The sequence below is a fragment of the Lonchura striata genome, chromosome 25 (assembly GCF_050655825.1).
Source record: "Lonchura striata isolate lonStrDom1 chromosome 25, ASM5065582v1, whole genome shotgun sequence".
In the NCBI taxonomy this organism is placed as follows: Eukaryota; Metazoa; Chordata; class Aves; order Passeriformes; family Estrildidae; genus Lonchura; species Lonchura striata.
The window spans coordinates 3,437,586-3,465,064 of record NC_140727.1 but is presented as its reverse complement, the minus strand read 5'-3'; the positions used below and the strand labels follow the sequence as shown (position 1 = coordinate 3,465,064).

The 27,479-nt window shown below is 53.0% G+C and overlaps 1 protein-coding gene across 1 annotated transcript; it reads left to right on the top strand.

Annotated features, from left to right (window-relative positions):
- Positions 1-1,289: 1,289 nt before the first annotated feature.
- DCAF8 (DDB1 and CUL4 associated factor 8) lies at positions 1,290-27,308 on the top strand. Its single transcript, XM_085560674.1, has 15 exons — positions 1,290-1,410; positions 2,388-2,420; positions 4,473-4,542; positions 6,031-6,386; positions 9,325-9,630; positions 10,714-10,854; positions 11,867-11,961; positions 14,745-14,855; positions 15,831-15,903; positions 16,165-16,222; positions 17,319-17,426; positions 19,188-19,318; positions 21,320-21,439; positions 24,404-24,520; positions 26,184-27,308. Exons 3-15 carry the CDS (start codon positions 4,494-4,496, stop codon positions 26,292-26,294), a joined length of 1,776 nt encoding a protein of 591 aa, XP_085416800.1. The 5' UTR covers positions 1,290-1,410; positions 2,388-2,420; positions 4,473-4,493; the 3' UTR covers positions 26,295-27,308.
- The last annotated feature ends 171 nt before the right edge of the window (positions 27,309-27,479 follow it).

Below are 27,479 nucleotides of genomic sequence, written 5' to 3'. Positions count from 1 at the left end.
GCACGGGGTGACCCCACAGTGACCCTACAACAACTCAGAGTGACCCCACAGTGACCCCACAACAGCACGGGGGACACACAGTGACCCTAAAACAGCACAGGGGACACACAGTGACCCTAAAACAGCACGGGGGACACACAGTGACCCTACAACAACACACAGTGACCCCACAACAGCACAGGGGACACACAGTGACCCTACAACAACACAGAGTGACCCCACAGTGACCCCACAACAACCCAGGGTGACCCCACAACACTGAGGGTCACAGGGCCACCCTACAGCATTGGGGTGGATGTGAAGTGACCCTACACAGGGGTGACCCTACAACAACGTTGGGGTGACCCCACAGTGACCTTAAGCACGGGTGACCCTGTGGTGACCCTAAACACAGGCTGACCCCATAACCCCAATGGGGACACCCCGCAGTGACCCCATAACCCCACTGGGGTGACCCCACAGTGACCCCATAACCCCAATGGTGACCCCACAGTGACCCCATAACCCCACTGGGGACCCCACAGTGACCCCATAACCCCAATGGTGACCCCACAGTGACCCCATAACCCCACTGGGGTGACCCCACAGTGACCCCATAACGCCAATGGTGACCCCACAGTGACCCCATAACCTCATTGGGGTGACCCCACAGTGACCCCATAACCCCAATGGTGACCCCACAGTGACCCCATAACCCCACTGGGGACCCCACAGTGACCCCATAACCTCATTGGGGTGACCCCACAGTGACCCCATAAACACCAATGGGGACCCCACAGTGACCCCATAACCCCACTGGGGACCCCACAGTGACCCCATAACGCCAATGGTGACCCCACAGTGACCCCATAACCCCACTGGGGTGACCCCACAGTGACCCCATAACCCCAATGGTGACCCCACAGTGACCCCATAACCCCACTGGGGTGACCCCACAGTGACCCCATAACCCCAATGGTGACCCCACAGTGACCCCATAAACACCAATGGTAACCCCACAGTGACCCCATAACCCCAATGGTGACCCCACAGTGACCCCATAACCCCAATGGGGACCCCACAGCGGCCCCACAGTCCCGGGGGGGGGCGGGTGGAGGGAACGGCACCGTTCCCATGGCAACGCCGGGGCCGGGGGGGGAGAATGGCGCCGTTCCCATGGCAACGCCGCGTGGGGGGGGGCGCCCCCCGCCGCTGCCGCGCAACGGCCGCTGCCGTAAAGCGTCGCCCGCGGTGCCGCAAAAGCGTCGGGCGGTGCCGCCAAGCGCGGCGGCGGGGGCGGCGCGTTCAAGATGGCGGCGGCGGGGCCCGGGCCCGGGAGCGGCGCCGGAGCGGCCGGGGGGACCCGCGGCGGCCGCCACTGAGCCCGGCCGCACCCCCCGGCGCCGGCCGGGAGCCTCCGCTGACGCTCGGGTCGGTGCGCGGCCTCCGCCGCTGCGGCCGCGGCCGCCGCGGGCTCGGGCCTGGCCCGGCCCCGGGGGGGATCCCGGGAGGGGCGGGACGGGCCCGGGGGGAGATTTGGGGGAACCCCGAGGGGCCGGGGGGGCTCGGGGCGAGCCGCGGAGCGAGGCCGGGGAGGGTTGGGGCGACCCCGAGGGGTTTTGGGGGGTCCCTCGGGGAACTTGGGGGTGTCCCTGAGGCTCTGAGGGGGTTTGGGGGGACCCTGAGGGGTTTTGGGGGGTCCTGGGGGGCTTTGGGGAGGTCCCTGAGGCTCTGAGGGGGTTTTGGGGGGACCCTGAGGGGGTTTTGGGGGGGACCCTGAGGCTCTGGGGGCGGTTTTGGGGGACCCTGGGGGATTTTGGGGGGTCCTTAGAGGGTTTTTGGGGGGACCTTTGAGTTTTTTGGGGGTCCCTTGGTTTTTTTTGGGGGTCCTGAGAGGGTTTTGGGGGGACCCTTGAGGTTTTTTTAGGGGGTTTTGAGCAGTTTTTGAACCATTGGGGGGCTCCTGAGTAATTTGGGGAGTCCTTGAGATTTTGGGGCATTTTTGGGGCGATCCCCAAGCTTTTGGGAGGGGTCCCCGAGTATTTTTTTTGGGGGTCACCTGAGGTTGGAAGGGGGAAAAGTTCTGGAATTTTTTGGGGGGACGTCCCTGAGATTTTTGGGATTGGAGGGTCCCCAAAAATTTGGAATCCCCCAAAAATTTGGGGTCTTCGGGGACGGAGGGAATTTTTTGGGGGATTTTGGGGGGGGTCCCCCAAAATTTGGGAATTCTCAAGGATCAGGGGGGGTCCCCAAAGATTGGGAGGGGTCCCCAAAATTTGAGGTTCTTTAGGAATTGTGAGGGTTCCCAAAATTCTGGGGGGATTTCCCAGGAATTTGGGGGGTCCCCAGGGATGGGGGGGTCCCGAAATTTGGGGGTCTCTGACCTTTGACCCCGCGCTCCCCCCCAGCTCCAGCCCCGCTGTCCCCGGCACCTGGCCCAGGTGAGTGCGCTGGGTTTGGGGGATTTTTGGGGGGTTTGGGGAGGATTTTGGGGGATTTTGGGGTTTTGGGGATATTTTGGGATTTCTCCAGGGTTTGGGAAACTCCTGGGAATGTTCCTGGGGATCCATCCCGAGGGATTTGGATCCATTCCTGAGAAATTTGGGGATTTTATCCAAAGGATTTGGGGGATCCATTCCTGAGAAATTTGGGGATTTTATCCCTGAGGATCTGGGGGCTCTATCCCGCGGGATTGGGAATTTTATCCCAAAGGATTTGGGGGCTCCATCCCTGAGAATTTGGGACCTCCCAGTTTGTGCTCCCGGTTTTTCCTCCCAGTTTTCTCCCATTTTTCCCCCATTCTCTCCCAGATTTTCTCCCATTTTCTCCCAGTTTTTGCTCCCATTCTCTCCCAGTTTCTCTCCTATTTTTTCTCCCATTTTTTCCCCATTCTCATCCACATTTCTCCCATTTTTTCTCCCATTTTTTCTCCCATTTTTTCTCCTATTTTTTCTCCCATTTTCCCCCCAGTCTCTCCCATTTTCTCTCCCATTTTCCTCAGTCTCTCCCATTTTTTCTCCCAGTTTCTTTCCCATTTTTCCCCATTCTCTTCTAGTTTTTCTCCCATTTTCTCTCCCAGTTTCTCTCCCATTTTTTCTCCCATTTTTCCCCATTCTTTCCCAGTTTCTCTCCCATTTTTCCCCAGTTTCTCCCAGTCTCTCCCAGTTTGGAGGGCAGCAGGGAGGCCGGATCCCGCTTCCAGAGGCTCTGGAATGCCCCGGGATGTTTTTGGGATATTTTTGGGAGCAGCAGCGTCAGCCTGAGCCTGTCCAGATGCGCTCAGGCAGCCGCGGAATCCCGGGATTTTGGGAGCATTCCCTGCAATTCCCAAATTTCCCACCCCCTCCTCTGGATCAGGAATCCAAAAATTGGGAAGCTCCTTCCCCATCCCTCACCTGGGAATGGGAGCAAAAAATTCCTGGGATTGGAGGCAAAAAATGGTGGGTTTGAAGGGGGAGGGGGAATTCCTGAGGTTGTGAGGGATTCCAGCAGAATTCCAGGGAATTCCATGGAATTCCAGGGCTCTGCTGCTGCCCATTCCCACGGAAATGGGGTTTTTTGGGAGGCTGGGGGACAGGCATGGCTCTCCTGGAGAGATTCCAGAGGGAACTTTTGGTGGGAATGTGTTTAAAGATGGATTTTTGGGATCACAAATCCCTCGGGATCGGATTTTCCTGGGATGCTGAGCAGGGCTTGGGTGTCCTGGGGTATTCCCAGGTGGTTTTTCCACAGAAAATGGGAATTTTGGGAACAGCCAGACCAGGCTTGGGTGTCCTGGAGCATTTCCAGGTGGTTTTTCCATGGAAAATTGGGATTTTGGGAACAGACTCAGCCAGGTGGGGCTCTGTGGCAGGTAGAAAAATGGGAATTTTGTGTGGGAATGTTCCAAAAATAGAGTTTTGGGATGACAAATCCCTCGGGATCGGATTTTCCCAGGATGTTGAGGGTCCTGGAGCATTCCCAGGTTTTTTTTTCCACGGTAAATGGGAATTTTGGGAGCGCTCACGGTGACGGGGTGGGCTGGGGACAAGGGGACATCCTGTGGTGGCCGCTCCAGCTCCGTGTCTTGGTGTCCCCGTGTCCCTGTCCCCTGTCCCCCTGTCCTTGTGTCCCCATGTCCCTGTCCCCTGTCCCCATGTCCCTGTCCACATGTCCCCCTGTCCCTATCCCATGTCCCTGTCCCCCGTCCCCATGTCCCTGTCCACATGTCCCCGTGTCCCTGTCCCCCTGTCCTTGTGTCCCCATGTCCCCATGTCCCCATGGTTGTCCCTGTGTCCCCATGTCCCTGTCCCCATGTCCCTGTCCCCATGTCCCCATGTCCCCATGGTTGTCCCTGTGTCCCCATGTCCCTGTCCCCATGTCCCTGTCCCCGTGTCCCTGTCCCCATGTCCCCATGTCCCCATGGTTGTCCCCATGTCCCCGTGTCCCTGTCCCCATGGTTGTCCCTGTGTCCCCATGGTTGTCCCCATGTCCCCGTGTCCCTGTCCCTTCAGGGATTCCCGCGGGAGGCGCCGATGTCGGACAAGGGTGGCACCATGGACGGCAGGACGGACATTGTCAACGGTGAGGGGACAGCTGGGGGACAGGGGGGTGGCAGGGTGACAGTGACGGGAGCGGGGTGACAAGGGAACGGTGACAGCGAGGGTGGCAGGGTGGCAGTGACGGTGGCAAAGTGACCGCGGTGGTGACAGCGACGGTGGCGGGGTGGCAGCGCAGGCGCCAGCCACGGTGCCACCACGCTGTCCCCATGTCCCCCTGTCCCCAGGCAGCCTGTCCAGCAGTGACACTGGTGACACTGTGCTGTCCCCATGGCAGTGTGACACTGGTGACACTCTGCTGTCCCTGTCCCCATGGCAGTGTGACACTGGTGACACTGTGCTGTCCCCATGGCAGTGTGACACCGGTGACACTGTGATGTCCTCATGGTGGTGTGACACTGGTGACACTCTGCTGTCCCTGTCCCCATGGCAGTGTGACACCGGTGACACTGTGATGTCCTCATGGTGGTGTGACACTGGTGACACTGTCCCTATGTCCCTGTCCCCATGGCAGTGTGACACCGGTGACACTGTGATGTCCTCATGGTGGTGTGACACTGGTGACACTGTGATGTCCTCATGGTGGTGTGACACTGGTGACACTGTGCTGTCCCCATGGCGGTGTGACACTGGTGACACTCTGCTGTCCCCATGGCGGTGTGACACCGGTGACACTCTGCTGTCCCCATGGCAGTGTGATACCGGTGACACTGTCCCTATGTCCCTGTCCCCACGGTGGCACTGTGCTGTCCCCATGTCCTCATGTCAGTATGACACTGGTGACACTCTACTGTCCCCACGGTGACACTCTGCTGTCCCTGTCCCCATGGCAGTGTGACACTGGTGACACTGTCCCCAGGCAGCCTGTCCAGCAGTGACACTGGTGACACTGTCCCTATGTCCCTGTCCCCATGGTGTCACTGTGCTGTCGCCATGTCCCCACGGCACTGTGACACCGGTGTCACTGTGCTGTCCCCAGGGTGACACCGCTGTCCCTGTCCCCAGGCAGCCTGTCCAGCAGCCCTGAGGACGTGTCGGCCGAGGAGGGCTGGTGTCACTGTGTGTCCCCACGGCACTGTGACACCGGTGTCACTGTGTGTCCCCACGGCACTGTGACACCGGTGTCACTGTGTGTCCCCATGTCCCCAGGGCAGTGTGACACCGGTGACACCGTGCTGTCCCCATGTCCCCACGGCACTGTGACACCGGTGTCACTGTGTGTCCCCATGTCCCCAGGGCAGTGTGACACCGGTGACACCGTGCTGTCCCCATGTCCCCATGGCACTGTGACATTGGTGTCACTGTGTGTCCCCGTGTCCCCACGGCACTGTGACACCGGTGACACCGCTGTCCCTGTCCCCAGGCAGCCTGTCCAGCAGCCCCGAGGACATGTCCGCCGAGGAGGGCTGGTGTCATTGTGTGTCCCCACGGCACTGTGACACTGGTGACACCGTGCTGTCCCCATGTCCCCACGGCACTGTGACACCGGTGACACCGCTGTCCCTGTCCCCAGGCAGCCTGTCCAGCAGCCCCGAGGACATGTCGGCCGAGGAGGGCCGCGAGACGTCCTCGGGGATCGAGGTGGAGGCGTCCGACCTCAGCCTGAGCCTGACGGGCGACGACGCCGGGGCCGCGCGGGGCCGCGCCAGCGACAGCGACAGCTCCGGGGACAAGGACAGCGACAGCATGGACGACACCGGCCACTACTCCATCCCCGAGGAGCCGCGGCACGGCCAGGACGAGGAGGAGGAGGAGGAGGACGAGGAGGAGGAGGAGGAGGAAGAGCCCCGCGCCCGGCGCAGGGCGCCCCGCAGGCGGCCGCCGCACGAGCGCGACTCGTCCGACGAGGAGCAGGCGCTGGAGGACTGGGTGGCTGCTGGTTCTGCTTGCAGGGGGAGGCTCAGGGGTTCTGAAAGATGGTGAAAGAGGTGTTAAATAGGTTCTAAATGAGGTTTTAAATTATTTTATTTAGGTTTTTAAAAGATCTAATTTCATTTCTCCTCTCCGTGCATAGTGAGGCACAGGAGATGTAAACCTGGGTGGCTGCTGGTTCTGCTTGCAGGGGGAGGCTGAGGAGTTCTAAAGGATAGTGCAAGTGGTGTTAAATAAGTTTTAAATGAGGTTTTAACTGAGGTTTTAAACGGTTTTATTTAGGTTTTTAAAAGATCTAATTTCATTTCTCGTCTCCGTGCATAGTGAGGCACAGGAGATGTAAACCTTGGTGACTGCTGGTTCTGCTTGCAGGGGGAGACTGAGGGGTTCTAAAGGATGGTGCAAGTGGCGTTAAATAGGTTTTAAATGAGGTTTTAACTGAGGTTTTAACTGAGGTTTTAAATGGTTTTATTTAGGTTTTTAAAAGATCTAATTTCATTTTTCGTCTCCGTGCATAGTGAGGCACAGGAGATGTAAACCTGGGCGGCTGCTGGTTCTGCTTGCAGGGGGAGGCTCAGGGACTCTGAAAGATGGTTAAACAGGTGTTAAATAGGTTTTAAATGAGGTTTTAAATTATTTTATTTAGGTTTTAAAAGATTTAATTCCGTTCTTAGTCTCGGTGCATAGTGAGGCACAGGAGATGTAAACCTTGGTGGCTGCTGGTTCTGCTTGCAGGGGGAGGCTGAGGGGTTCTAAAGGATGGTGCAAGTGGCGTTAAATAGGTTTTAACTGAGGTTTTAACTGAGGTTTTAAATGGTTTTATTTAGGTTTTTAAAAGATTTAATTTCATTTTTCGTCTCCATGCATAGTGAGGCACAGGAGATGTAAACCTGGGTGGCTGCTGGTTCTGCTTGCAGGGGGAGGCTGAGGGGTTCTAAGGGATGGTGAAACAGGTGTTAAATGAGGTTTTAAATGAGGTTTTAAATGAGGTTTGAAAAGAATTTAGTTTTTTATCTCCATGCGTAGTGAGACGCAGGAGATGTAAACCTTGGTGGCTGTTGGATCTCTCATGTTTGCAGAGGGGAGGCTGAGTGGTTCTGAAAGTTGGTTAAACAGGTGTTAAATAGGTTTTAACTGAGGTTTTAAATGAGGTTTTGACTGAGGTTTTAACTGAGGTTTTAAATGAGGTGTTAACTGAGGTTTGAAAAGATTTAATTTCATTTTTCTCTCCATGCATAGTGAGGCACAGGAGATGTGAACCTGACTGGCTGCTGGTTCTGTGCTTGCAGGGGGAGGCTTAGGGGTTCTAAAAGATGGTTAAACAGGTTTTAAATGAGGTTTTAAATGAGGTTTTAAAAGATTTAATTCCATTCTTAGTCTCGGTGCATAGGGAGGCACAGGAGATGTAAACCTGACTGGCTGCTGGTTCTGCCACATTATTGCAGCAGGGAGGCTGAGGGATTCTAAAAGAGGTGTTAAAAGAGGTCTTAAATGAAGTTTTAAACGAGGATTTAGAAGAGGTTTTAAATGAGGTTTTAACTGAGGTTTTAAAAGGTTTTATTCCATTCTTGGTCCATTCCATGCGTAGTGAGACAGGAGATGTAAACCTTGGTGACTGCTGGTTCTGCTTGCAGGGGGAGGCTGAGGGGTTCTAAAGGATGGTGAAAGAGGTGTTAAATAGGTTTTAAATAAGATTTTAAATGAGGTTTTAACTGAGGTTTTAAATGAGGTTTTAAAAGATTTAATTCCATTTTTAGTCTCGGTGCATAGTGAGGCACAGGAGATGTCAACCTGGGTGCTTGTTGGTTCTGCCTCATTTACAGCAGGGAGGCTGAGGGGCTCTAAAAGATGGTTAAAGAGGTTTTAAATGAGGTTTTAGAGGAGGTTTTAAAATATTTTATTTAGGTTTTAAAAGATTTAATTCCGTTCTTAGTCTTGGTGCATAGTGAGGCACAGGAGATGTAAACCTGGGTGGCTGCTGGTTCTGCCACATTTACAGCAGGGAGGCTGAGGGGTTAAATGAGGTTTAACTGAGGTTTTAAGTGAGGTTTTAAAAGATTTTATTTAGGTTTTAAAAGATTTCATTCCATTTTTAGTCTCAGTGCATGGCGATTGTGGGAGACACAAAGCAAAATGTGACAGGTGACGGAGTCCTGTACATGTGACAGAGGTGTGCATCACCTGTAACATGTGACAGAGCTCTGTACATGTGACAGAGCTGTGCATCACCTGTAACATGTGACAGAGTCCTGTACATGACCTGCAACAGGTGACAGAGCTCTGTACATGTGACAGAGCTGTACATATGACAGAGCCCTGTCCATCATCTGTAACAGGTGACAGAGCCCTGTACACATGACAGAGCCCTGTCCCTCACCTGTAGCATGTGACAGAGCCCTGTCCATCACCTGTAACAGGTAACAGAGTCCTGTACATGTGACAGAGCCCTGTCCATCACCTGTAAGATGTGACAGAGCCCTGTACACGTGACAGAACCCTGTCCATCACCTGTAGCAGGTGCCAGAGCCCTGTACATGTGACAGGCTCCTGTCCCTCTCCTGTAGAAGGTGACAGGCTCTTGTCCCTCACCTGCAGCAGGTGACAGAGCCGTGTACACGTGACAGAGCCCTGTCCCTCACCTGTAACAGGTGACAGAGCCCTGTCCCTCACCTGTAACAGGTGACAGAGCCCTGTCCATCACCTGTGGCAGGTGACAGAGCCCTGTACACATGGCAGAGCCCTGTCCCTCACCTGTAACAGGTGACAGAGCCCTGTCCATCACCTGTGGCAGGTGACAGAGCCCTGTACACATGGCAGGCCCCTGTCCCTCACCTGTAACAGGTGACAGAGCCCTGTACACATGGCAGGCCCCCGCCCCTCACCTGCGCAGCTGCCAGAGCCCGCACACCTTGCCAACAGCCGCGTGTGCCCGCAGGTGGCCTCGGAGACGTGGGCGCTGCCGCGGCCGCGCTGGCGGGCGATCCCGGCGCTGCGGCAGCGCCAGCTGGGCGGCTGCTCGCGCTTCGTGGCGCAGGCCTGCGGCGCCCGGCTCTTCGTGCAGAAGTTCCGGCTGCAGCACGGCCTGGAGGGCCACACGGGCTGCGTCAACACGCTGCACTTCAACCAGCGCGGCACGCGCCTGGCCAGCGGCAGCGACGACCTCAAGGTGCTGGTGTGGGACTGGCTGCGGCGCCGGCCCGTGCTGCAGTTCGACAGCGGGCACAAGAGCAACGTCTTCCAGGTGGGCGCCGCGGGGTCCGGGCTGCGGGCACACGGGGGACGCCCAGGGTCCGTCATCCGGATGGGTTTCCCAAAGTTCCCGGGTGTTTGTTTAGGGGTGGTTCTAAAGGTTCCTGTTTGGGGTGGGAGAGGGTCCCAGGAAAAGCTCAGCTGGGAAAAGGGAATGCTTGGGAAAGGATGTGGGAGCAGCTTGGGTGGGTTTTGGGTGGAATCCCAAAGGAGAGCCCCAGGGTCCGTCATCCGGATGGGTTTCCCAAAGTTCCCGGGTGTTTGTTTAGGGGTGGTTCTAAAGGTTCCTGTTTGGGCTGGGAGAGGGTCCCAGGAAAAGCTCAGCTGGGAATGGGAGAGGTATCACTGGATTGAGGATGTGGGAGCAGGTTGGGTGGATTTTAGGGTGGAATCCCAAAGGGGAGCCCCAGGATCCATCATCTGGATGGGTTTCCCAAAGTTCCCGGGTGTTTGTTTAGGGGTGGTTCTAAGGGTTCCTCTTTGGGCTGGGAGTGGGTCCCAGGAAGAGCTCAGCTGAGACAGGGAATGCTTGGAAAAAGATCTGGGAACAGGTCCCCAAATCCCATGACTGTGCCCTGAAATCCACCACCTTGAGGGTCTCTTTTTGGGGTGGGAGAGTGTCCCAGGAAAAGCTCAGCTGGGAAAGGGAATGCTTGGGAAAGGATGTGGGAGCAGCTTGGGTGGATTTTAAGGTGGAATCCCAAAGGGGAGCCCCAGGATCCATCATCCGGATGGGTTTCCCCATCCACTGGGAGAGTTTGGGATGATTCCCAGGAGAGTTTGGGATCATTCCGGGCACTGTTCTTGGGATACCTTGGGATAATTGCTGGGAGGGTTCCTGGGAGAGCCGGGATGATTCCCAGGGGAGAGTTTGGGATGGTTCCTGAGAGAACTTGGGATGATATCCCAGGAGATTTTGGGATGATTCCTAAGAAAACCGGGACAATTCCCACAACAATTCCAGCAATCCCCCCCATCCCTTTCCCCTCCCCACCTCCTCTGCCATTCCCCCTTTCCTTCCCCCTCTCCCCCTGTCCCTTTTTCCCATTTTTTCCCTGATTCCCGTGTTTTCCAGGCCAAGTTCCTGCCCAACAGTGGTGACTCCACGCTGGCCATGTGTGCCCGGGACGGGCAGGTGCGCGTGGCCGAGCTCTCGGCCACCCAGTGCTGCCGCAGCACCAAGCGCGTGGCCCAGCACAAGGGCGCTTCCCACAAGGTGAGGGGGATCCCGGAATTCCAAATCCCGGGATTTGGGGTGCCTGGGAATGGGGGCACGCTGTGGGAATGGGGTGGGAGCAGGGGATGTCGCCACAGAGGTGACAGAGCTGTCACAGCACCGAGCCCAGCACAAGGGGGGCTTCCCACAAGGTGAGTTGGGATTTGGGAATGGCAAATCCTGGGAATGGCAAATCCTGGGAATGGCAAATCCTGGGAATGGCAAATTCTGGGAATGGCAAATCCTGGGAATGGCAAATCCTGGGAATGGCAAATCCTGGAAATGGCAAATCCCAGGATTTGGGGTGTCTGGGAATGGGGGAACGCTGTGGGAATGGGGTGGGGATGTCACCACCCAGCTGACAGCCGGTGCTGCACAAGGGGGGCTTCCCACAAGGTGAGAGGGATCCCAGGAATGGCAAATCCTGGGAATGGCAAATTCTGGGAATGGCAAATCCTGGGAATGGTAAATCCCAGGATTTGGGGTGTCTGGGAATGGGGGAATGCTGTGGGAATGGGGTGGGGATGTCACCACCCAGGTGACCCCCGGTGCTGTCACAGCACCGAGCCCAGCACAAGGTGAGGGGGATCCCAGAATTCCAAATCCCGGGATTTGTGGTGCCTGGGAATGAGGGAGATCTCCTTTTCCCGGAGGTCCGAGGGGTTTTTGGGGAGAAAGGAAGGGATTTTCCCACTTTCTGCGTGCAGCGGAAATCAATTCCCAAATATTTCAAGGCTTGGATGTGGCCCTTGTCACCTCGGCGGGTTCAGCCACTCAGCTCCGTTAAAATCCAGGAATTTCGGGATTTTTCCCCCTTTTTGGGCGCAATTCAAACCCTTGGCTGTGCAGTCATCCCCTTGATGTCACCCAGATGACATCACTGCAGTTCATAGCGGGAATCCCCAAACCCGGGGTTTTTCCAGGTGGATTTTCCTGGATTTGGGGATTTTTGGGAGCTATTCCCGCTGGTTTTTCCCTTTTTTTTTTTTTTTTTCCTCTCCCCAAATCGCAGCTGGCGCTGGAGCCGGACTCGCCCTGCACGTTCCTGTCGGCGGGGGAGGACGCCGTGGTCTTCACCATCGACCTGCGGCAGGACCGGCCCGCCTCGTGAGTGGGGAAAACGGGAATTCTGAGGGGAAAATGGGAATTTGGGGTGGGAAATGGGGATTCTGAGGGGAAAAAAAGAGATTTGGGGTGGGAAATGGGGATTCCATCGACCTGCGGCAGGACCGGCCCGCCTCGTGAGTGGGGAAAACGGGAATTCTGAGGGAAAAATGGGAATTCTGTGGGGAAAATGGGAATTCTGAGGGGAAATGTGGGAATTTGGGGTGGGAAATGGGAATTCTGTGGGGAAATGTGGGAATTCTGAGGGGAAATGTGGGAATTCTGAGGGGAAATGTGGGAATTCTGAGGGGGAAATGGGAATTCTGAGGGGGAAAGTGGGAATTCTGGGTGGGAAATGGGGATTCTGAGGGGAAAGTGGGAATTCTGGGTGGGAAATGGGGATTCTGAGGGGAAAATGGGAATTCTGAGGGGAAATTTGGGAATTCTAAGGAGAAAATGGGAATTCTGTGAGGAAAAGTGGGAATTCTGAGGGGAAAATGGGAATTCTGAGGGGAAAAGTGGGAATTCTGAGGGGAAAATGGGAATTCTGAGGGGAATAGTGGGAATTCTGAGGGGAAAATGGAATTCTGAGGGGAAATGTGGGAATTTGGGGTGGGAAATGGGGATTCTGAGGGGAAAAAAGGAGATTTGGGGTGGGAAATGGGGATTCCATCGACCTGCGGCAGGACCGGCCCGCCTCGTGAGTGGGGAAAATGGGAATTCTGAGGGGAAAAGTGGGAATTCTGAGGGGAAAATGGGGATTCTGAGGGGAAAATGAGGATTCTGAGGGGAAAAGTGGGAAATGGGAATTCTGAGGGGAAAACGGGAATTCTGAGGGGAAAATGGGAATTCTGTGGGGAAATGTGGGAATTCTGAGGGGAAAATGGGAATTCTGAGGGGAAATGTGGGAATTTGGGGTGGGAAATGGGGATTCTGAGGGGAAAAAAGGAGATTTGGGGTGGGAAATGGGGATTCCATCGACCTGCGGCCGGACCGGCCCGCCTCGTGAGTGGGGAAAACGGGAATTCTGAGGGGAAAATGGGAATTCTGAGGGGAAAATGGGAATTCTGAGAGGAAAAGTGGGAATTCTGAGGGGAAAATGGGGATTCTGAGGGGAAAAGTGGGAAATGGGAATTCTGAGGGGGAAATGGGAATTCTGAGAGGAAAAGTGGGAATTCTGAGGGGAAAATGGGAATTCTGAGGGGAAAAGTGAGAATTCTGAGGGGAAAATGGGAATTCTGAGGGGAAAAGTGGGAAATGGGAATTCTGAGGGGGAAATGGGAATTCTGAGGGGAAATTTGGGAATTCTAAGGAGAAAATGGGAATTCTGATGGGAAAAGTGGGAATTCTGAGGGGAAAAAAGGAGATTTGGGGTGGGAAATGGGGATTCCCTCAATCTGCGGCAGCTGTGCCTCGTGAGTGACCAGAAAATTGGGAATTCTGAGGGGAAAAGTGGGAATTCTGAGGGGAAAAGTGGGAGTTCTGGGCAGGAAATGGAGGATCCTGGGCAGGAAATGGGAAGAGGTGGGTTTTGGGAAAAAATCAAGTGGTTTTTTTTGGGAAATCAGGGATTTTTCAGGAAGTCAGGTTATTTTTGTGGGGAAAACAGCTTGGGTGTTTTTTGAAATTTGATATCTTTGCAGGAAAATTTGATGTATTTTGTAGGAAAATGAATATTTTTGAGGAAAAAATAGAGCTTTTTTGGAAAATTGGGATTTTTCAGGGGAAGATAGTTTTTTTGTTTTTTTTTTCCTTTAACCAGAATAATTTTGTGAGAAAACATTTTTTGAGGGGGAAAGCAGGTTGTTTTTTTGGGGAAAAACACCGTTTTTTGAGGAAAACCAGGGAATTTTGGGCAGAACCTGATTATTTTTAAAGGGAAAATTGTGTTTTTTGGTGGGAAAAGCAGGGATTTTTTTGGGTAAAACAGTTTTTCTGTCTCTGTATTTTTCCAAGCCTCTGAGCTGTCATTCCGGAGGCTGATCCAGCCCAAATCCCGGGGTTTCATAACCAGGACGAGCCCTTTAATCCCTGATCCCGCCGGAATCCGCGGCTGGAGCTGATCCCAACCCCCTCCCTGGGCTGCATCCCTTTGGAATTCTCACCCTGGCAGAGCCAGTCCTGAATTTTCCCTCCTGGAATGGCCCAGATTCCCTCAAATCCCAGCTGTCTTCAGAGATTTTTTTGGGGAAAATCGGGATTTGTTTTGAAAAATGGGGGTTTTTTTTGGGAAGAAATGGGGATTTTGGAGGAAAAATCTGGATCTCGGCGGGAATAATGGGGATTTTGGAGGGAATAATGGGGAGTGGTGGACAGGAGAATGAAGATTGTGACAGGAAAATGGGGATTTTTTTTGGGGAAAATAGGAATTTGATGGTGGAAACAGGCAGGATTTGGGGTATACTGGTGGAGTTTGAGGAAAAATCAGGGTTTTTTTTGGGAAATCACATTTCCCTTGGGAATTCCTATCCTTTGGGCCAGATCCCTTTGGAATTCTCACCCTGGCAGAGCCAACCCTGAATATTTTATTCCTGGACTGGCCCAAATTCCCACAGATCCCAGCTGTTTTTAGGGGAAAACACCCCCAAATCCCATTTTCCCTTTGGGAATTCCCCCAGTCCACCCCAAACCCTGCAGATTTTTCCTGGGGGAAATTCCCCACCTCGGGAGCATTCCCCCACCCTCGGTGCCCAAATCCTGCTGAGTTTTGGGATTTTTCTCCCCTGGGAATTCCCGCTCCCGGAATTTGGGCTGGGACTGGGGCTGATCCCGAGGGTTTTTCCCAGGAAATTGGTGGTGACGAAGGAGAAGGAGAAGAAGGTCGGGCTCTACACCATCTTTGTCAACCCTGCCAACACCTCCCAGTTCGCTGTGGGCGGCCGCGACCAGTTCGTGAGGTGAGGCCAAACTGGGAGCACTGGGAGAGCCAAAATCCTGGGATTTCCCATCCCAAATCCATGATTTCCCCTGCCCAACTTCCCTTTCACAAATCCCAATTTATTCCCTTCCCAAATCCATGGTTTCCTGTCCCAAATCAGGGGCTGGGACCAGTCTGGGAGGTGAGGCCAAACGGAGCACTGGGAGAGCCCAAATCCAGGGATTCCCCTTCCCAAATCCAGCATTTTCCTATCCCAAATCCATGATTTCCCCTGCCCAACTTCCCTTTCACAAATCCCAACTTTTTCCCTTCCCAAATCCATGGTTTCCTGTCCCAAATCAGGGGCCGGGACCAGTCTGGGAGGTGAGGCCAAACGGAGCACTGGGAGAGCCCAAATCCAGGGATTCCCCTTCCCAAATCCAGGAATTCCCAAATTCGCCTCTTTTCCCTTCCTAAATTCCCAGTTTTGCCTTCCCAAATCCAGGACTGGAACCAGTTTTTGTGGTGAAGCCAAACTGGGAGCACTGGGAGCTCCCAAATCCAGGTGTATCCAGAACAGAATTCCAGGGAGTTTTAGGATGGAATTTGGTGCATGGGAATGTTTTTTCTGCCCCAAATCCCCAGGGAATTTTAGGATGGAATTTTGGCTGTGGGAACGTCATTCCTGCCCCAAATCCTGAGGGAATTTTGGGTGTGGGAATGTCATTCCTGCCCCAAATCCCCAGGGAATTTTAGGATGGAATTTTGGCTGTGTGAACATCATTCCTGCCCCAAATCCCCAGGGAATTTTAGGATGGAATTTTGGCTGTGTGGGAACATCATTCCCGCCCAAAATCTGCCCCTATCCTGGCACATAAAATCCCAGGCAATTTTAGGATGGAATTTTGAGCCCTGGGATTCCGGAACAGGAATTTTGGGGTTCAAAAGGCCTCCCTGGAGCAAATCCAACCTTCTTTTTTTACTTTTTTGGGTTTTTTTTTCCTGTTTCCTGCAGGATTTATGACCAGAGGAAAATCGATGAAAATGAGAACAACGGAGTCCTGAAGAAGTTCTGCCCTCACCACTTGGTACTGGGGATACTGGGAGGGAACTGGGAGGGAACTGGGAGCACTGGGATCACCCCGGATCAATCCCATGGGAAGCGGCCGCTCCTTTTCCTGGAAAACCCTTCAGGAAAAGCCGGAAAAAACTCCCAGAAATCTTTATTTTTTTGGGTTTTTTCCCCTCAAACCCCATTTTCTGCCTCCCTAAATCCTCCTCTGGGACTTGTAACACTCAGAATTCCCAGGAAAAGGGGCTGGATCCGAGGTTTCTTCCCACTTTTCCAGGTGAACTGCGAGTCCAAAGCCAACATCACCTGCCTGGTCTACAGCCACGACGGCTCAGGTGAGGATTTGGGGAGTCCTGGGGGGTCCCACTCCCTCAAACCCCCTCATTTCCCACCAAAAAAAAATCAGGTTTTCCCAAAAAATACCCGTTTTCCCAAAAAACCACCTGTTTATCCTCAAACAAACACCTCCTCCACCCAAAAAAACTGACCTCCCCTCACCAAATTCCATGTTTTCCAAAATAAAAATAATTTCCCCCACAAAAAAACCCTGTTGAGCTCCAGACCCTCCTGGTTTTTCCCATTTTCCTCCTGGTTTTTCCACATTTTCCTCCTGGTTTTTCCCATTTTCCTCCTGGTTTTTCCCCATTTTCCTGCTGTTTTTCCCCATCTTCACATTGTTTTTCCCATTTCCTTGGTGCTTTTCCTTGATTTCCCCCCATTTATTCCCCATTTCCCCCATTTCCTTATGTTTTTTCCCAATTTCCCTGTGTTTATTCCCGTTTCCCCCCATTTATTAACATTTCCTTCCCCATTTATTCCCATTTCCCCCTATTTATTCCCATTTCCATGTTTTTCTCATTTTCCCCCCATTTATTCCCGTTTATTCTCATTTTCCCCCCTTTATTCCCATTTTCCTGTGTTTTTTCCTGTTTTCCCATGTTTTTTCCTGTTTTCCCGTGTTTTTCCCATTTTCCTGTTTTTTCCCGTTTTCCCGTGTTTTTTCCCGTTTTCCCGTGTTTTTCCCCGTTTTCCCGTGTTTTTTCCCTGTTTTCCCGTGTTTTTTTCCCCGTTTTCCTGTGTTTTTCCCCGTTTTCCCGTGTTTTTTCCCCATTTTCCCGTTTTTTTCCCGTTTTCCCATGTTTTTTCCCCCTTTTCCCATGTTTTTTCCTGTTTTCCCGTTTTTTTTCCCGTTTTCCCATGTTTTTTCCCGTTTTCCCGTGTTTTTTTCCCGTTTTCCCGTGTTTTTTTCCTGTTTTCCCGTGTTTTTTTCCCATTTTCCCATGTTTTTTCCCATTTTCCCGTGTTTTTTTCCCATTTTCCCGTGTTTTTTCCCCGTTTTCCCGTGTTTTTCCCCGTTTTCCCGTGTTTTTTCCCGTTTTCCCGTGTTTTTTCCCATTTTCCCATGTTTTTTCCCCGTTTTTCCCGCTGCAGAGCTGCTGGCCTCGTACAACGACGAGGACATCTACCTGTTCGACTCGGCGCACAGCGACGGCGCGCAGTACAGCCGGCGCTACAAGGGGCACCGCAACAACGCCACGGGTAACACCCAAATCCGTCCCAAATCACCCCAAAATCCAGCCCAAATCCAGCCCAAATCACCCCAAAATCCAGCCCAAATCCGTCCCAAATCACCCCAAAATCCAGCCCAAATCCATCCCAAAAACTGCCCCAAAATCCAGCCCAAATCCATCCCAAAAACTGCCCCAAAATCTGTCCCAAATCACCCCAAAATCCAGCCCAAATCCAGCCCAAATCACCCCAAAATCCAGCCCAAATCTAGCCCAAATCACCCCAAAATCCAGCCCAAATCCATCCCAAAAAACTGCCCCAAAATCTGTCCCAAATCACCCCAAAACCAGCCCCAAAACCAGCCCTAAAACATCCCCAAATCACCCCAAAAACACTCCCAAAACCAGCCCAGGAACTGCTCCAAATCACCCCAAATCCACCCCAAAAACCAGCCCCAAAACCAGCCCTAGAACAGCCTCAAATCACCCCAAAAACGGTCACAAATCCAGCCCAGTAATAGCCCCAAATCACCCCAAAACCAGCCCCAAATCACCCCAAAATCAGCCCCAAATCCACTCCAAAAACCAGCCCCAAAACCAGCCCTAAAACAGCCCCAAATCACCCCAAAACCAGCCCTAAAACAGCCCCAAATCACCCCAAAAACACTCCCAAAACCAGCCCTAAAACAGCCTCAAATCGCCCCAAAAACACTCCCAAAACCAGCCCAGGAACAGCCCCAAATCACCCCAAAACCAGCCCTAAAACAGCCCCAAATCACCCCAAAACCAGCCCAGAAACCCCCAGAAAACCCCAGACAAAGCCCACAATTACCCAAATTTTTGACACCTCCAGCATTTCCCTCAGACCCCCCCTAAACCCCCCAAAAAATCCCCCCTGGAGATCCCTAAAAATCCTTTTGGGAAACATTTCCTTGGCTTCCCAACCAGGAATTCCACTGGAGACAGCCCCAACCTCTCCTTTTTCCCCTTTTCCCCTGATTTTCCCCCATTTTCCCCTGTTTTTTCCCCTGATTTTTCCCACATTTTCCCCCAATTTCCCCCCATTTTCCCTGATTTTCCCCCATTTCCCCCTGTTTTTTCCCCATTTTCCCCTGAATTCTCCCATTTCCGTTTTTTCCCCCATTTCCCCTGATTTTCCCCCATTTCCCCTGATTTTCCCCCATTTCCCCCTGTTTTTTCCCCATTTTCCCCTGAATTCTCCCATTTCCCTCTGTTTTTCCCCTGATTTTCCCCATTTCCCGTTTTTCCCCATTTTCCCCTGAATTCTCCCATTTCCCTCTGTTTTTCCCCCTATTTCCCCTGATTTTCTCAATTTCCCCGTTTTTTCCCGATTTTTCCCACATTTTCCCCTGTTTTTCCCCCATTTCCCCCTGTTTTTTCCCCATTTTCCCCTGAATTCTCCCATTTCCCTCTGTTTTTTCCCCTGATTTTCCCCCATTTCCCCTGATTTTCCCCATTTCCCCCTGCTTTTTCCCCATTTTCCCCTGAATTCTCCCATTTCCCTCTGTTTTTTCCCCTGATTTTCCCCATTTCCCCCTGCTTTTTCCCCATTTTCCCCTGAATTCTCCCATTTCCCTCTGTTTTTCCCCCATTTCCCCTGATTTTCCCCCATTTCCCCTTTTTTTCCCCTGATTTTTCCCCATTTCCCCTGATTTTCCCCCATTTCCCCTGATTTTCCCCCATTTCCCCCTGAATTCTCCCATTTCCCTCTGTTTTTCCCCCATTTCCCCTGATTTTCCCCATTCCCCTGGTTTTTCCCCGTTTTTCCCAGTGAAAGGGGTGAATTTCTACGGCCCCAAGAGCGAGTTCGTGGTGAGCGGCAGCGACTGCGGCCACATTTTCCTCTGGGAGAAATCCTCCTGCCAGATCGTGCAGTTCATGGAGGGCGACAAGGGCGGCGTGGTGAGCCCCAAAATTCCCCTTTTTTCCCCCTTTTTCCCTTTTCCGCTTTCCCCACCCTTCTTCCCCCTTTTTCCCCCCTTTTTCCCCTTTTCTCCCCACATTTCCCCCCATTTTTCCCATCTGAGCTGCCTGCAGGATCAGCTCGCCCATTCCCAATCCCACTCCCCACCCCACAATTCCCATTTTCCCCCACAGTTCCCATTTTTCCCAATTTTTTCCCCATTTTTCCCATCTGAGCTGCCTGCAGGATCAGCTCCCCCATTCCCAATCCCACTCCCCACCCCACAATTCCCATTTCCCACCCCACAATTCCCATTTCCCCCCCATTTTTTCCCATTTTTCCCCGTTTTCCCCAGCTGAACTGCCTGCAGGGCATCTCCCCCACTCCCAACCCCATTTCAAACCCCACAATTCCCATTTTTTCCCATTTTTTCCCCGTTTTCCCCAGCTGAACTGCCTGCAGGATCAGCTCTCCCAATCCCATTCCCAATCCCATTCCCAACCCCACAATTCCCATTTCCCCCCCATTTCTCCCCCATTTTCCCCCCATTTCTCCCCATTTGTTCCCCATTTCTCCCATTTTTTCCCCATTTCCCCCAGGATAACAACCTGCAGGACCATCTCCCCCATTCCCAACCCCACAATTCCCATTTTTCCCCAATTTCCCCCAATTTCCCCCCATTTATCCCCATTCTTCCCCATTTTCTCCCCATTTCCCCCCCATTTTCTCCCCCATTTTTCCCCCATTTCCCCCCCATTTTTACCCATTTTCTCCCCATTTTCCCCATTTCCCTGTTTCTCCCCATCTCTCCCCATTTTTTGTAATTTTTCCCGATTTTCCCCCCATTTTCTCCCCATTTCCCCCCATATCCCCCATTTTCCCCCCATTTCCCCCTCATTTACCCCCCATTTCCCCCATTCTTCCTCATTTTCCCCCATTTCCCCCCATTCTTCCCCATTTATTCCCCATTTTTCCCCCATTTTCCCCCCATTTTCCCCCCGTTTCCCCCCATCTATCCCCATTCTCCGTCCTTTTTCCCCATTCCCCCGGATTTTCCCCTGTTTCCCCCCGTTTCCCCCATCCCTCCCCATTTCCCCCCCGTTTCTCCCCATTTTTTGTAATTTTTCCTGATTTTCCCGCCATTTCCCCCCATTTATTCCCCATTCCCCCCCCGTTTCCCCCCGTTTCCCCTGTCCCTGCCCATTTTCCGTCCTGTCTCCCCATTTCCTGGATTTCCCCATTTCCCGTTCCCCCCATTCCCCCCATTTCCCATCCTTTTCCCATTTCCCCATTTCCCCGTTTCCCCCGTCCCTCCCCATTTTCTGTCCTTTTTCCCCATTTCCCCGTTTCTCCCCATTTCCCGTCCTTTCCCCATTTCCCCATTTCCCGTTCCCCCCCATTTCCCGTCCTTTTTCCCCATTTCCCGTTCCCCCCGTCCCTGCCCTTTTCCCGTCCTTTCCCCATTTCCCGTTTTCCCCCGTTTCTCCCCATTTCCCGTCTTTTCCCATTTCCCCGTTTCCCCCCATTCCCCCCATTTCCCGTCCATTCCCCATTTCCCGTTTCCCCCATTCCCCCCATTTCCCATCCTTTCCCCATTCCCGGATTTCCCCCGTTTCCCCCCGTTTTCCCCATTCCCGGGTTTCCCCCATTCCCCCCATTTCCCATCCTTTTCCCCATTCCCGGGTTTCCCGTTTCCCCCCGTTTTCCCCATTCCCGTCCCCCCCGTTTCCCCCTGTTTCCCCATTCCCGTTCCCCCCGTTTCCCGTCCTTTCCCCATTCCCGGGTTTCCCGTTTCCCCCGTTTTCCCCATTCCCGGGTTCCCCCGTTTCCCATCCTTTTCCCCATTCCCGTTCCCCCGTTTCCCATCCTTTCCCCATTCCCGTTCCCCCATTTCCCATCCTTTCCCCATTCCCGTTTCCCCCGTTTCCCCATTCCCGTTTCCCCATTCCCGTTCCCCCGTTTCCCATCCTTCCCCATTCCCAGATTTCCCGTTTCCGCAGGTGAACTGCCTGGAGCCGCACCCTCACCTGCCGCTGCTGGCCACCAGCGGGCTGGACCACGACGTCAAGATCTGGGCGCCCACGGCCGAGGCGCCCACGGAGCTGCGCGGCCTCAAGGAGGTGCGCCCGCTTCCCGCATTTCCCGGATTTCCCGGATTTCCCGGGATTTCCCCGGGATTTCCCCGTTTTTCCCTGGAACATTTCCCCCTTTCTCCCTGGAATTTTTCGCTGGGATTATTCCAGTTTTACCCTGGGATTTTTCCCCGTTTTTCCCTGGAACATTTCCCCCTTTCTCCCTGGAATTTTTCGCTGGGATTATTCCAGTTTTACCCTGGGATTTTTCCCCGTTTTTCCCTGGAACATTTCCCCCTTTCTCCCTGGAATTTTTCGCTGGGATTATTCCAGTTTTACCCTGGGATTTTCCCCCGTTTTTCCCTGGGATTTTCCCCCGTTTTTCCCTGGAACATTTCCCCCTTTCTCCCTGGAATTTTTCGCTGGGATTATTCCAGTTTTACCCTGGGATTTTTTCCCGTTTTTCCCTGGGATTTTTCCCGGTTTTTCCCTGGAACATTTCCCCCTTTCTCCCTGGAATTTTTCGCTGGGATTATTCCAGTTTTACCCTGGGATTTTCCCCCGTTTTTCCCTGGAACATTTCCCCCTTTCTCCCTGGAATTTTTCGCTGGGATTATTCCAGTTTTTCCCTGGGATTTTCCCCCGTTTTTCCCTGGGATTTTTCCCGGTTTTTCCCTGGAACATTTCCCCCTTTCTCCCTGGAATTTTTCGCTGGGATTATTCCAGTTTTACCCTGGGATTTTCCCCCGTTTTTCCCTGGAACATTTCCCCCTTTCTCCCTGGAACTTTTCGCTGGGATTATTCCAGTTTTACCCTGGGATTTTCCCCCGTTTTTCCCTGGGATTTTCCCGGTTTTTCCCTGGAACATTTCCCAGTTTTTCCCTGGGATGTTTCCTGGTTTTTCCCTGGAATGTTTCCCAGTTTTCCCTGGGATTTTCCCCGTTTTTCCCTGGGTTTTTCCCTGGGATTTTCCCTGGAATTTTTCCCTGGGATTTTCCCGGTTTTACCCTGGAATTTTTCCTTGGAATTCTCCCAGTTTTTCTCTGGAATTTTTCCGTGGGATTTTCCCGATTTTTCCCTGGGATGTTTCCTGGTTTTTCCCTGGGATGTTTCCAAGTTTTTTCCTGGGATATTTCCTTGGAATTTTCCCGGTTTTTCCCTGGAATTTTTCCCTGGGATTTTCCCGATTTTTCCCTGGGATGTTTCCTGGTTTTTCCCTGGAACGTTTTCCAGTTTTTCCCTGGGATGTTTCCTGGTTTTTCCCTGGAATTTTTCCCTGGAATGTTTCCCGGTTTTTCCCTGGGACGTGGCCCCATATTCCCGGTTTCCCCTGGAATTTTTCCCCTGGAATGTTTCCCTGGGATGTTTCCCTGTTTCTCCCCAGAACATTTCCTGGTTTTCCCGGAACATTTCCCTGGACTTTTTCCCTGGGACTTTTCCCCATTTCTCTGGAACGCTTCTGGCAGTTTTTCCTGGTTTTTCCCTGGAATTTTCCCCATTTTTGCCTGGGATTTTCCTGGTTTTTCCCTGGACTTTTTCCCTGGGACTTTTCCCTGTTTCTCTGGAACGCTTCCCTGCAGTTTTCCCCGTTTTTCCCTGGAATTTTCCCCATTTTTGCCTGGGATTTTCCCGGTTTTACCCTGGGATTTTTGCCTGGGATTTTCCTGGTTTTTCCCTGGACTTTTTCCCTGGGACTTTTCCCCATTTCTCTGGAACGCTTCTGGCAGTTTTCCCCGGTTTTTCCCTGGAATTTTCCCCATTTTTGCCTGGGATTTTCCTGGTTTTCCCCTGGGATTTTTCCCTGGGATTTTCCCCTGGGATTTTTCCCTGGGATTTTCCCGGTTTTCCCCTGGGATTCTCCCGGTTTTTCCCGGGTTTCCCCTGGGATTCTCCCGGTTTTTCCCGGGCTTTTCCCGGTTTCTCTGGAAGGCTTCGGTCAGTGTTCCCGGTTTCCCTGGGCTTTTCCCGGTTTCCCTGGGCTTTTCCCGGTTTCTCTGGAAGGCTTCGGTCAGTGTTCCCGGTTTTCCCTGGGATTCTCCCGGTTTTTCCCGGTTTTCCCTGGGCTTTTCCCGGTTTCTCTGGAAGGCTTCGGTCAGTGTTCCCGGTTTTCCCCTGGGATTTTCCCGGTTTCTCTGGAAGGCTTCGGTCAGTGTTCCCGGTTTCCCTGGGCTTTTCCCGGTTTTTCCTGGTTTTCCCCTGGGATTCTCCCGGTTTTTCCCGGTTTTCCCTGGGCTTTTCCCGGTTTCTCTGGAAGGCTTCGGTCAGTGTTCCCGGTTTTCCCCTGGGATTCTCCCGGTTTTTCCCGGTTTCCCTGGGCTTTTCCCGGTTTCTCTGGAAGGCTTCGGTCAGTGTTCCCGGTTTCCCCTGGGATTTTCCCGGTTTTCCCCTGGGATTCTCCTGGTTTTTCCCGGTTTCCCTGGGCTTTTCCCGGTTTCTCTGGAAGGCTTCGGTCAGTGTTCCCGGTTTCCCCTGGGATTTTCCCGGTTTTCCCCTGGGATTCTCCTGGTTTTTCCCGGTTTCCCTGGGCTTTTCCCGGTTTCTCTGGAAGGCTTCGGTCAGTGTTCCCGGTTTTCCCCTGGGATTCTCCCGGTTTTTCCTGGTTTCCCTGGGCTTTTCCCGGTTTCTCTGGAAGGCTTCGGTCAGTGTTCCCGGTTTCCCTGGGCTTTTCCCGGTTTCTCTGGAAGGCTTCGGTCAGTGTTCCCGGTTTCCCCTGGGATTTTCCCGGTTTTCCCCTGGGATTCTCCTGGTTTTTCCCGGTTTCCCTGGGCTTTTCCCGGTTTCTCTGGAAGGCTTCGGTCAGTGTTCCCGGTTTTCCCCTGGGATTCTCCCGGTTTTTCCTGGTTTCCCTGGGCTTTTCCCGGTTTCTCTGGAAGGCTTCGGTCAGTGTTCCCGGTTTCCCTGGGCTTTTCCCGGTTTCTCTGGAAGGTTTCGGTCAGTGTTCCCGGTTTTCCCTGGGCTTTTCCCGGTTTCTCTGGAAGGCTTCGGTCAGTGTTCCCGGTTTCCTGCTGGCAGGTGATGAAGAAGAACAAGGCGGAGCGGGACGAGGACAGCCTGCACCACACGGACATGTTCGACAGCCACATGCTCTGGTTCCTCATGCACCACCTGCGCCAGCGCCGCCACCACCGGGTACGGCCGCTGCCAGCCCTGATCCCAAATCCGCCTTTTCCCTGATCCCAAAATCCGGCCTTTTCCCTGATCCCCAAAATCCGGCCTTTTCCTTGATCCAAAATCCCGCCTTTTCCCTGATCCCAATCCCGCCTTTTCCTTGAATCCCAAATCCTGCCTTTTCCCTGAATCCCAATCCCGCCTTTTCCCTGATCCCAAAATCCGGCCTTTTCCCTGATCCCAAAATCCGGCCTTTTCCCTGATCCCCAATCCCGCCTTTTCCCTGATCCCCAATCCCGCCTTTTCCCTGATCCCAAAATCCGCCTTTTCCCTGATCCCAAAATCTGCCTTTTCCCTGATCCCAAAATCCGCCTTTTCCCTGATCCCAAAATCCGCCTTTTCCCTGATCCCAAAATCCGCCTTTTCCCTGATCCCAAAATCCGCCTTTTCCCTGATCCCAATCCTGCCTTTTCCCTGAATCCCAAATCCCGCCTTTTCTCTGAATCCCAATCCCGCCTTTTCCTTGATCCAAATCCTGCCTTTTCCCTGATCCCCAAATCCGCCTTTTCCCTGATCCCAAAAATCCCGCCTTTTCCCTGATCCCAATCCCGCCTTTTCCCTGAATCCCAAATCCCGCCTTTTCCCTGATTTCCCCAAAATCCCCTGCCTTTTCCCTGATCCCAATCCCGCCTTTTCCCTGATCCCAATCCCGCCTTTTCCCTGATTTCCCAATCCCTGCCTTTTCCTCCATTTCCCCAAAATTCCCTGCCTTTTCCCTGATTTCCCCAAAATCCCCTGCCTTTTTCCTGGATTTTTCCCACGTTTTCCTGCTTTTTTCTTGCTTTTTTCCTGCTTTTGTCCTGCTTTGCTGTGACTTTTTCCTGCTTTTTTCCGCATTTTTCCTGTTTTTTCTCCTGCCTTTTTCCTGCTTTTTTCCTGGTTTTCCCTGCTTTTTTCTTGCTTTTCCTGCTTTTCCTCACCCCGTTCCTCACCCCAAATCCCCGTTTCTCACCCCAAATCCCCTCTCCTGACCCCAAATCCCCTCTCCTGACCCCAAATCCCCTCTCCTGACCCCAAATCCCCGTTTCTCACCCCAAATCCCCGTTTCTCACCCCAAACCCCCTCTCCTGACCCCAAACCCCCGTTTCTCCTGACCCCAAACCCCCGTTTCTCCTGACCCCAAATCCCCGTTTTTCACCCCAAATCCCCGTTTCTCACCCCAAATCCCCATTTCTCACCCCAAATCCCCGTTCCTCACCCCAAATCCCCGTTTTTCACCCCAAATCCCCGTTCCTCACCCCAAATCCCCGTTTTTCACCCCAAATCCCCATTTTTCACCCCAAATCCCCATTTTTCACCCCAAACCCCCGTTCCTCACCCCAAACCCCCGTTTCTCCTGACCCCAAATCCCCGTTTCTCACCCCAAACCCCTCTCCTGACCCCAAATCCCTGTTTCTCACCCCAAACCCCTCTCCTGACCCCAAATCCCCGTTTCTCACCCCAAACCCCCGTTTCTCACCCCAAATCCCCGTTTCTCACCCCAAACCCTCTCTCCTCACCCCAAATCCCCGTTTCTCCTGACCCCAAATCCCCATTTTTCACCCCAAATCCCCTCTCCTGACCCCAAATCCCCATTTTTCACCCCAAATCCCCGTTTCTCACCCCAAACCCGCTCCTCTCCCAGCGCCGCCGGGACCCCGGGGCCGAGTCCCCCTCGGACGACTCCGGGAGTTCCTCGGACACGTCGGACGATGAGGAGGAGGGGCCGGACCGGGTGCAGTGCATGCCCTCGTGAGCCCCAAAAACCCCAAAACCCCCCAAAAAACCCCAAACGGGGGGCCCACCCCACTAACACTCGGAGCTTTGTATTGACCCTGTTCAGCCCCCCCAAATTCCCGGGTTTCCCCCTTTTTTGGGGTCCCCTCCCCCTTTTTTCCCATTTTTTTCCCTTTTTTTCCCATTTTTTCCCCTTTTTTTCCCATTTTTCCCTCTTTTTTCCCCATTTTGGGGGTCTCCTCCCCCTTTTTTCCCCTCAATTTGGGGAATATTTGGGGGGGGTTCTTTACTGCCTCCCCCTCCCCGTGTTTTTGGGACCCCTCCCCCACCCTTAAGCACCCCCTTTTTGGGGAAGGGGGGGTCCCACCCCTTTTTCCTCATTTTCCCCCTTTTTTCCTCATTTTTCCCTTTTTTCCTCATTTTGTCCTCAATTTTCCCACACTTTCCCCACTTTTCCCTTCAATTTTCCCACTTTTTCCCCTTCCCCCCTTTTTTTTCTCCTTTTTTTCCTCCGTTTTCCCCCTTTTTCTTTTTTCCCCATTTTTCTTCCCCCCTTTTTTCCATTTTCCCCCCTTTTTTCCCCATTTTCCCCCTCTCTTCCCCCCATTTTTTTCTCTTTATTTTCTCCCTTTTCCCCCCACTTTCCCCCATTTCCCCCCGTTTTTTCCCCCCTCTTATTTCCCCCAATTTCCCCCCACTTTCACCCTTTTTTTTCCCCATTTTTTCCCATTTTCCCCCATTTTTCCCCCATTTCCAGGGGGCTTTCCTCCCTCTGTACATAGCCGTGATTTGCACTTGGTTTGGCCCCTTTTTACCCCCCAAAACCCCCAAAAACCCCTTTAATTTCCCATTTCTTTTCACGGGGGAGGGGTTCAGGGGGGTTTTTTTGGGGGAAAACCCCCAAAATTTCCCTGTTTAGAGGCCTAATTTTATATTGTATTAAAAACCAAAAGGGCCCGGGAGTTCTCCCTGGCAGAGCTGTAAAAGTTGGGATATATATTATATATAAATGCAATAAAATGACTCAACGAGCCCCAGACTCCCCAAAATTTCTCTCCCACCCCCCCCAAACCTTCCCCTTTTTATTTTTTTTTTTTTTGCCCGTTTTCCCCGGATTTTCCCCCAAAAACCCTGGCACAGAGCAGCTTTTTTCCATCTTTATCGATACACAGTCAGCACGGTCTGGGGGAGGGGATTTGGGGAG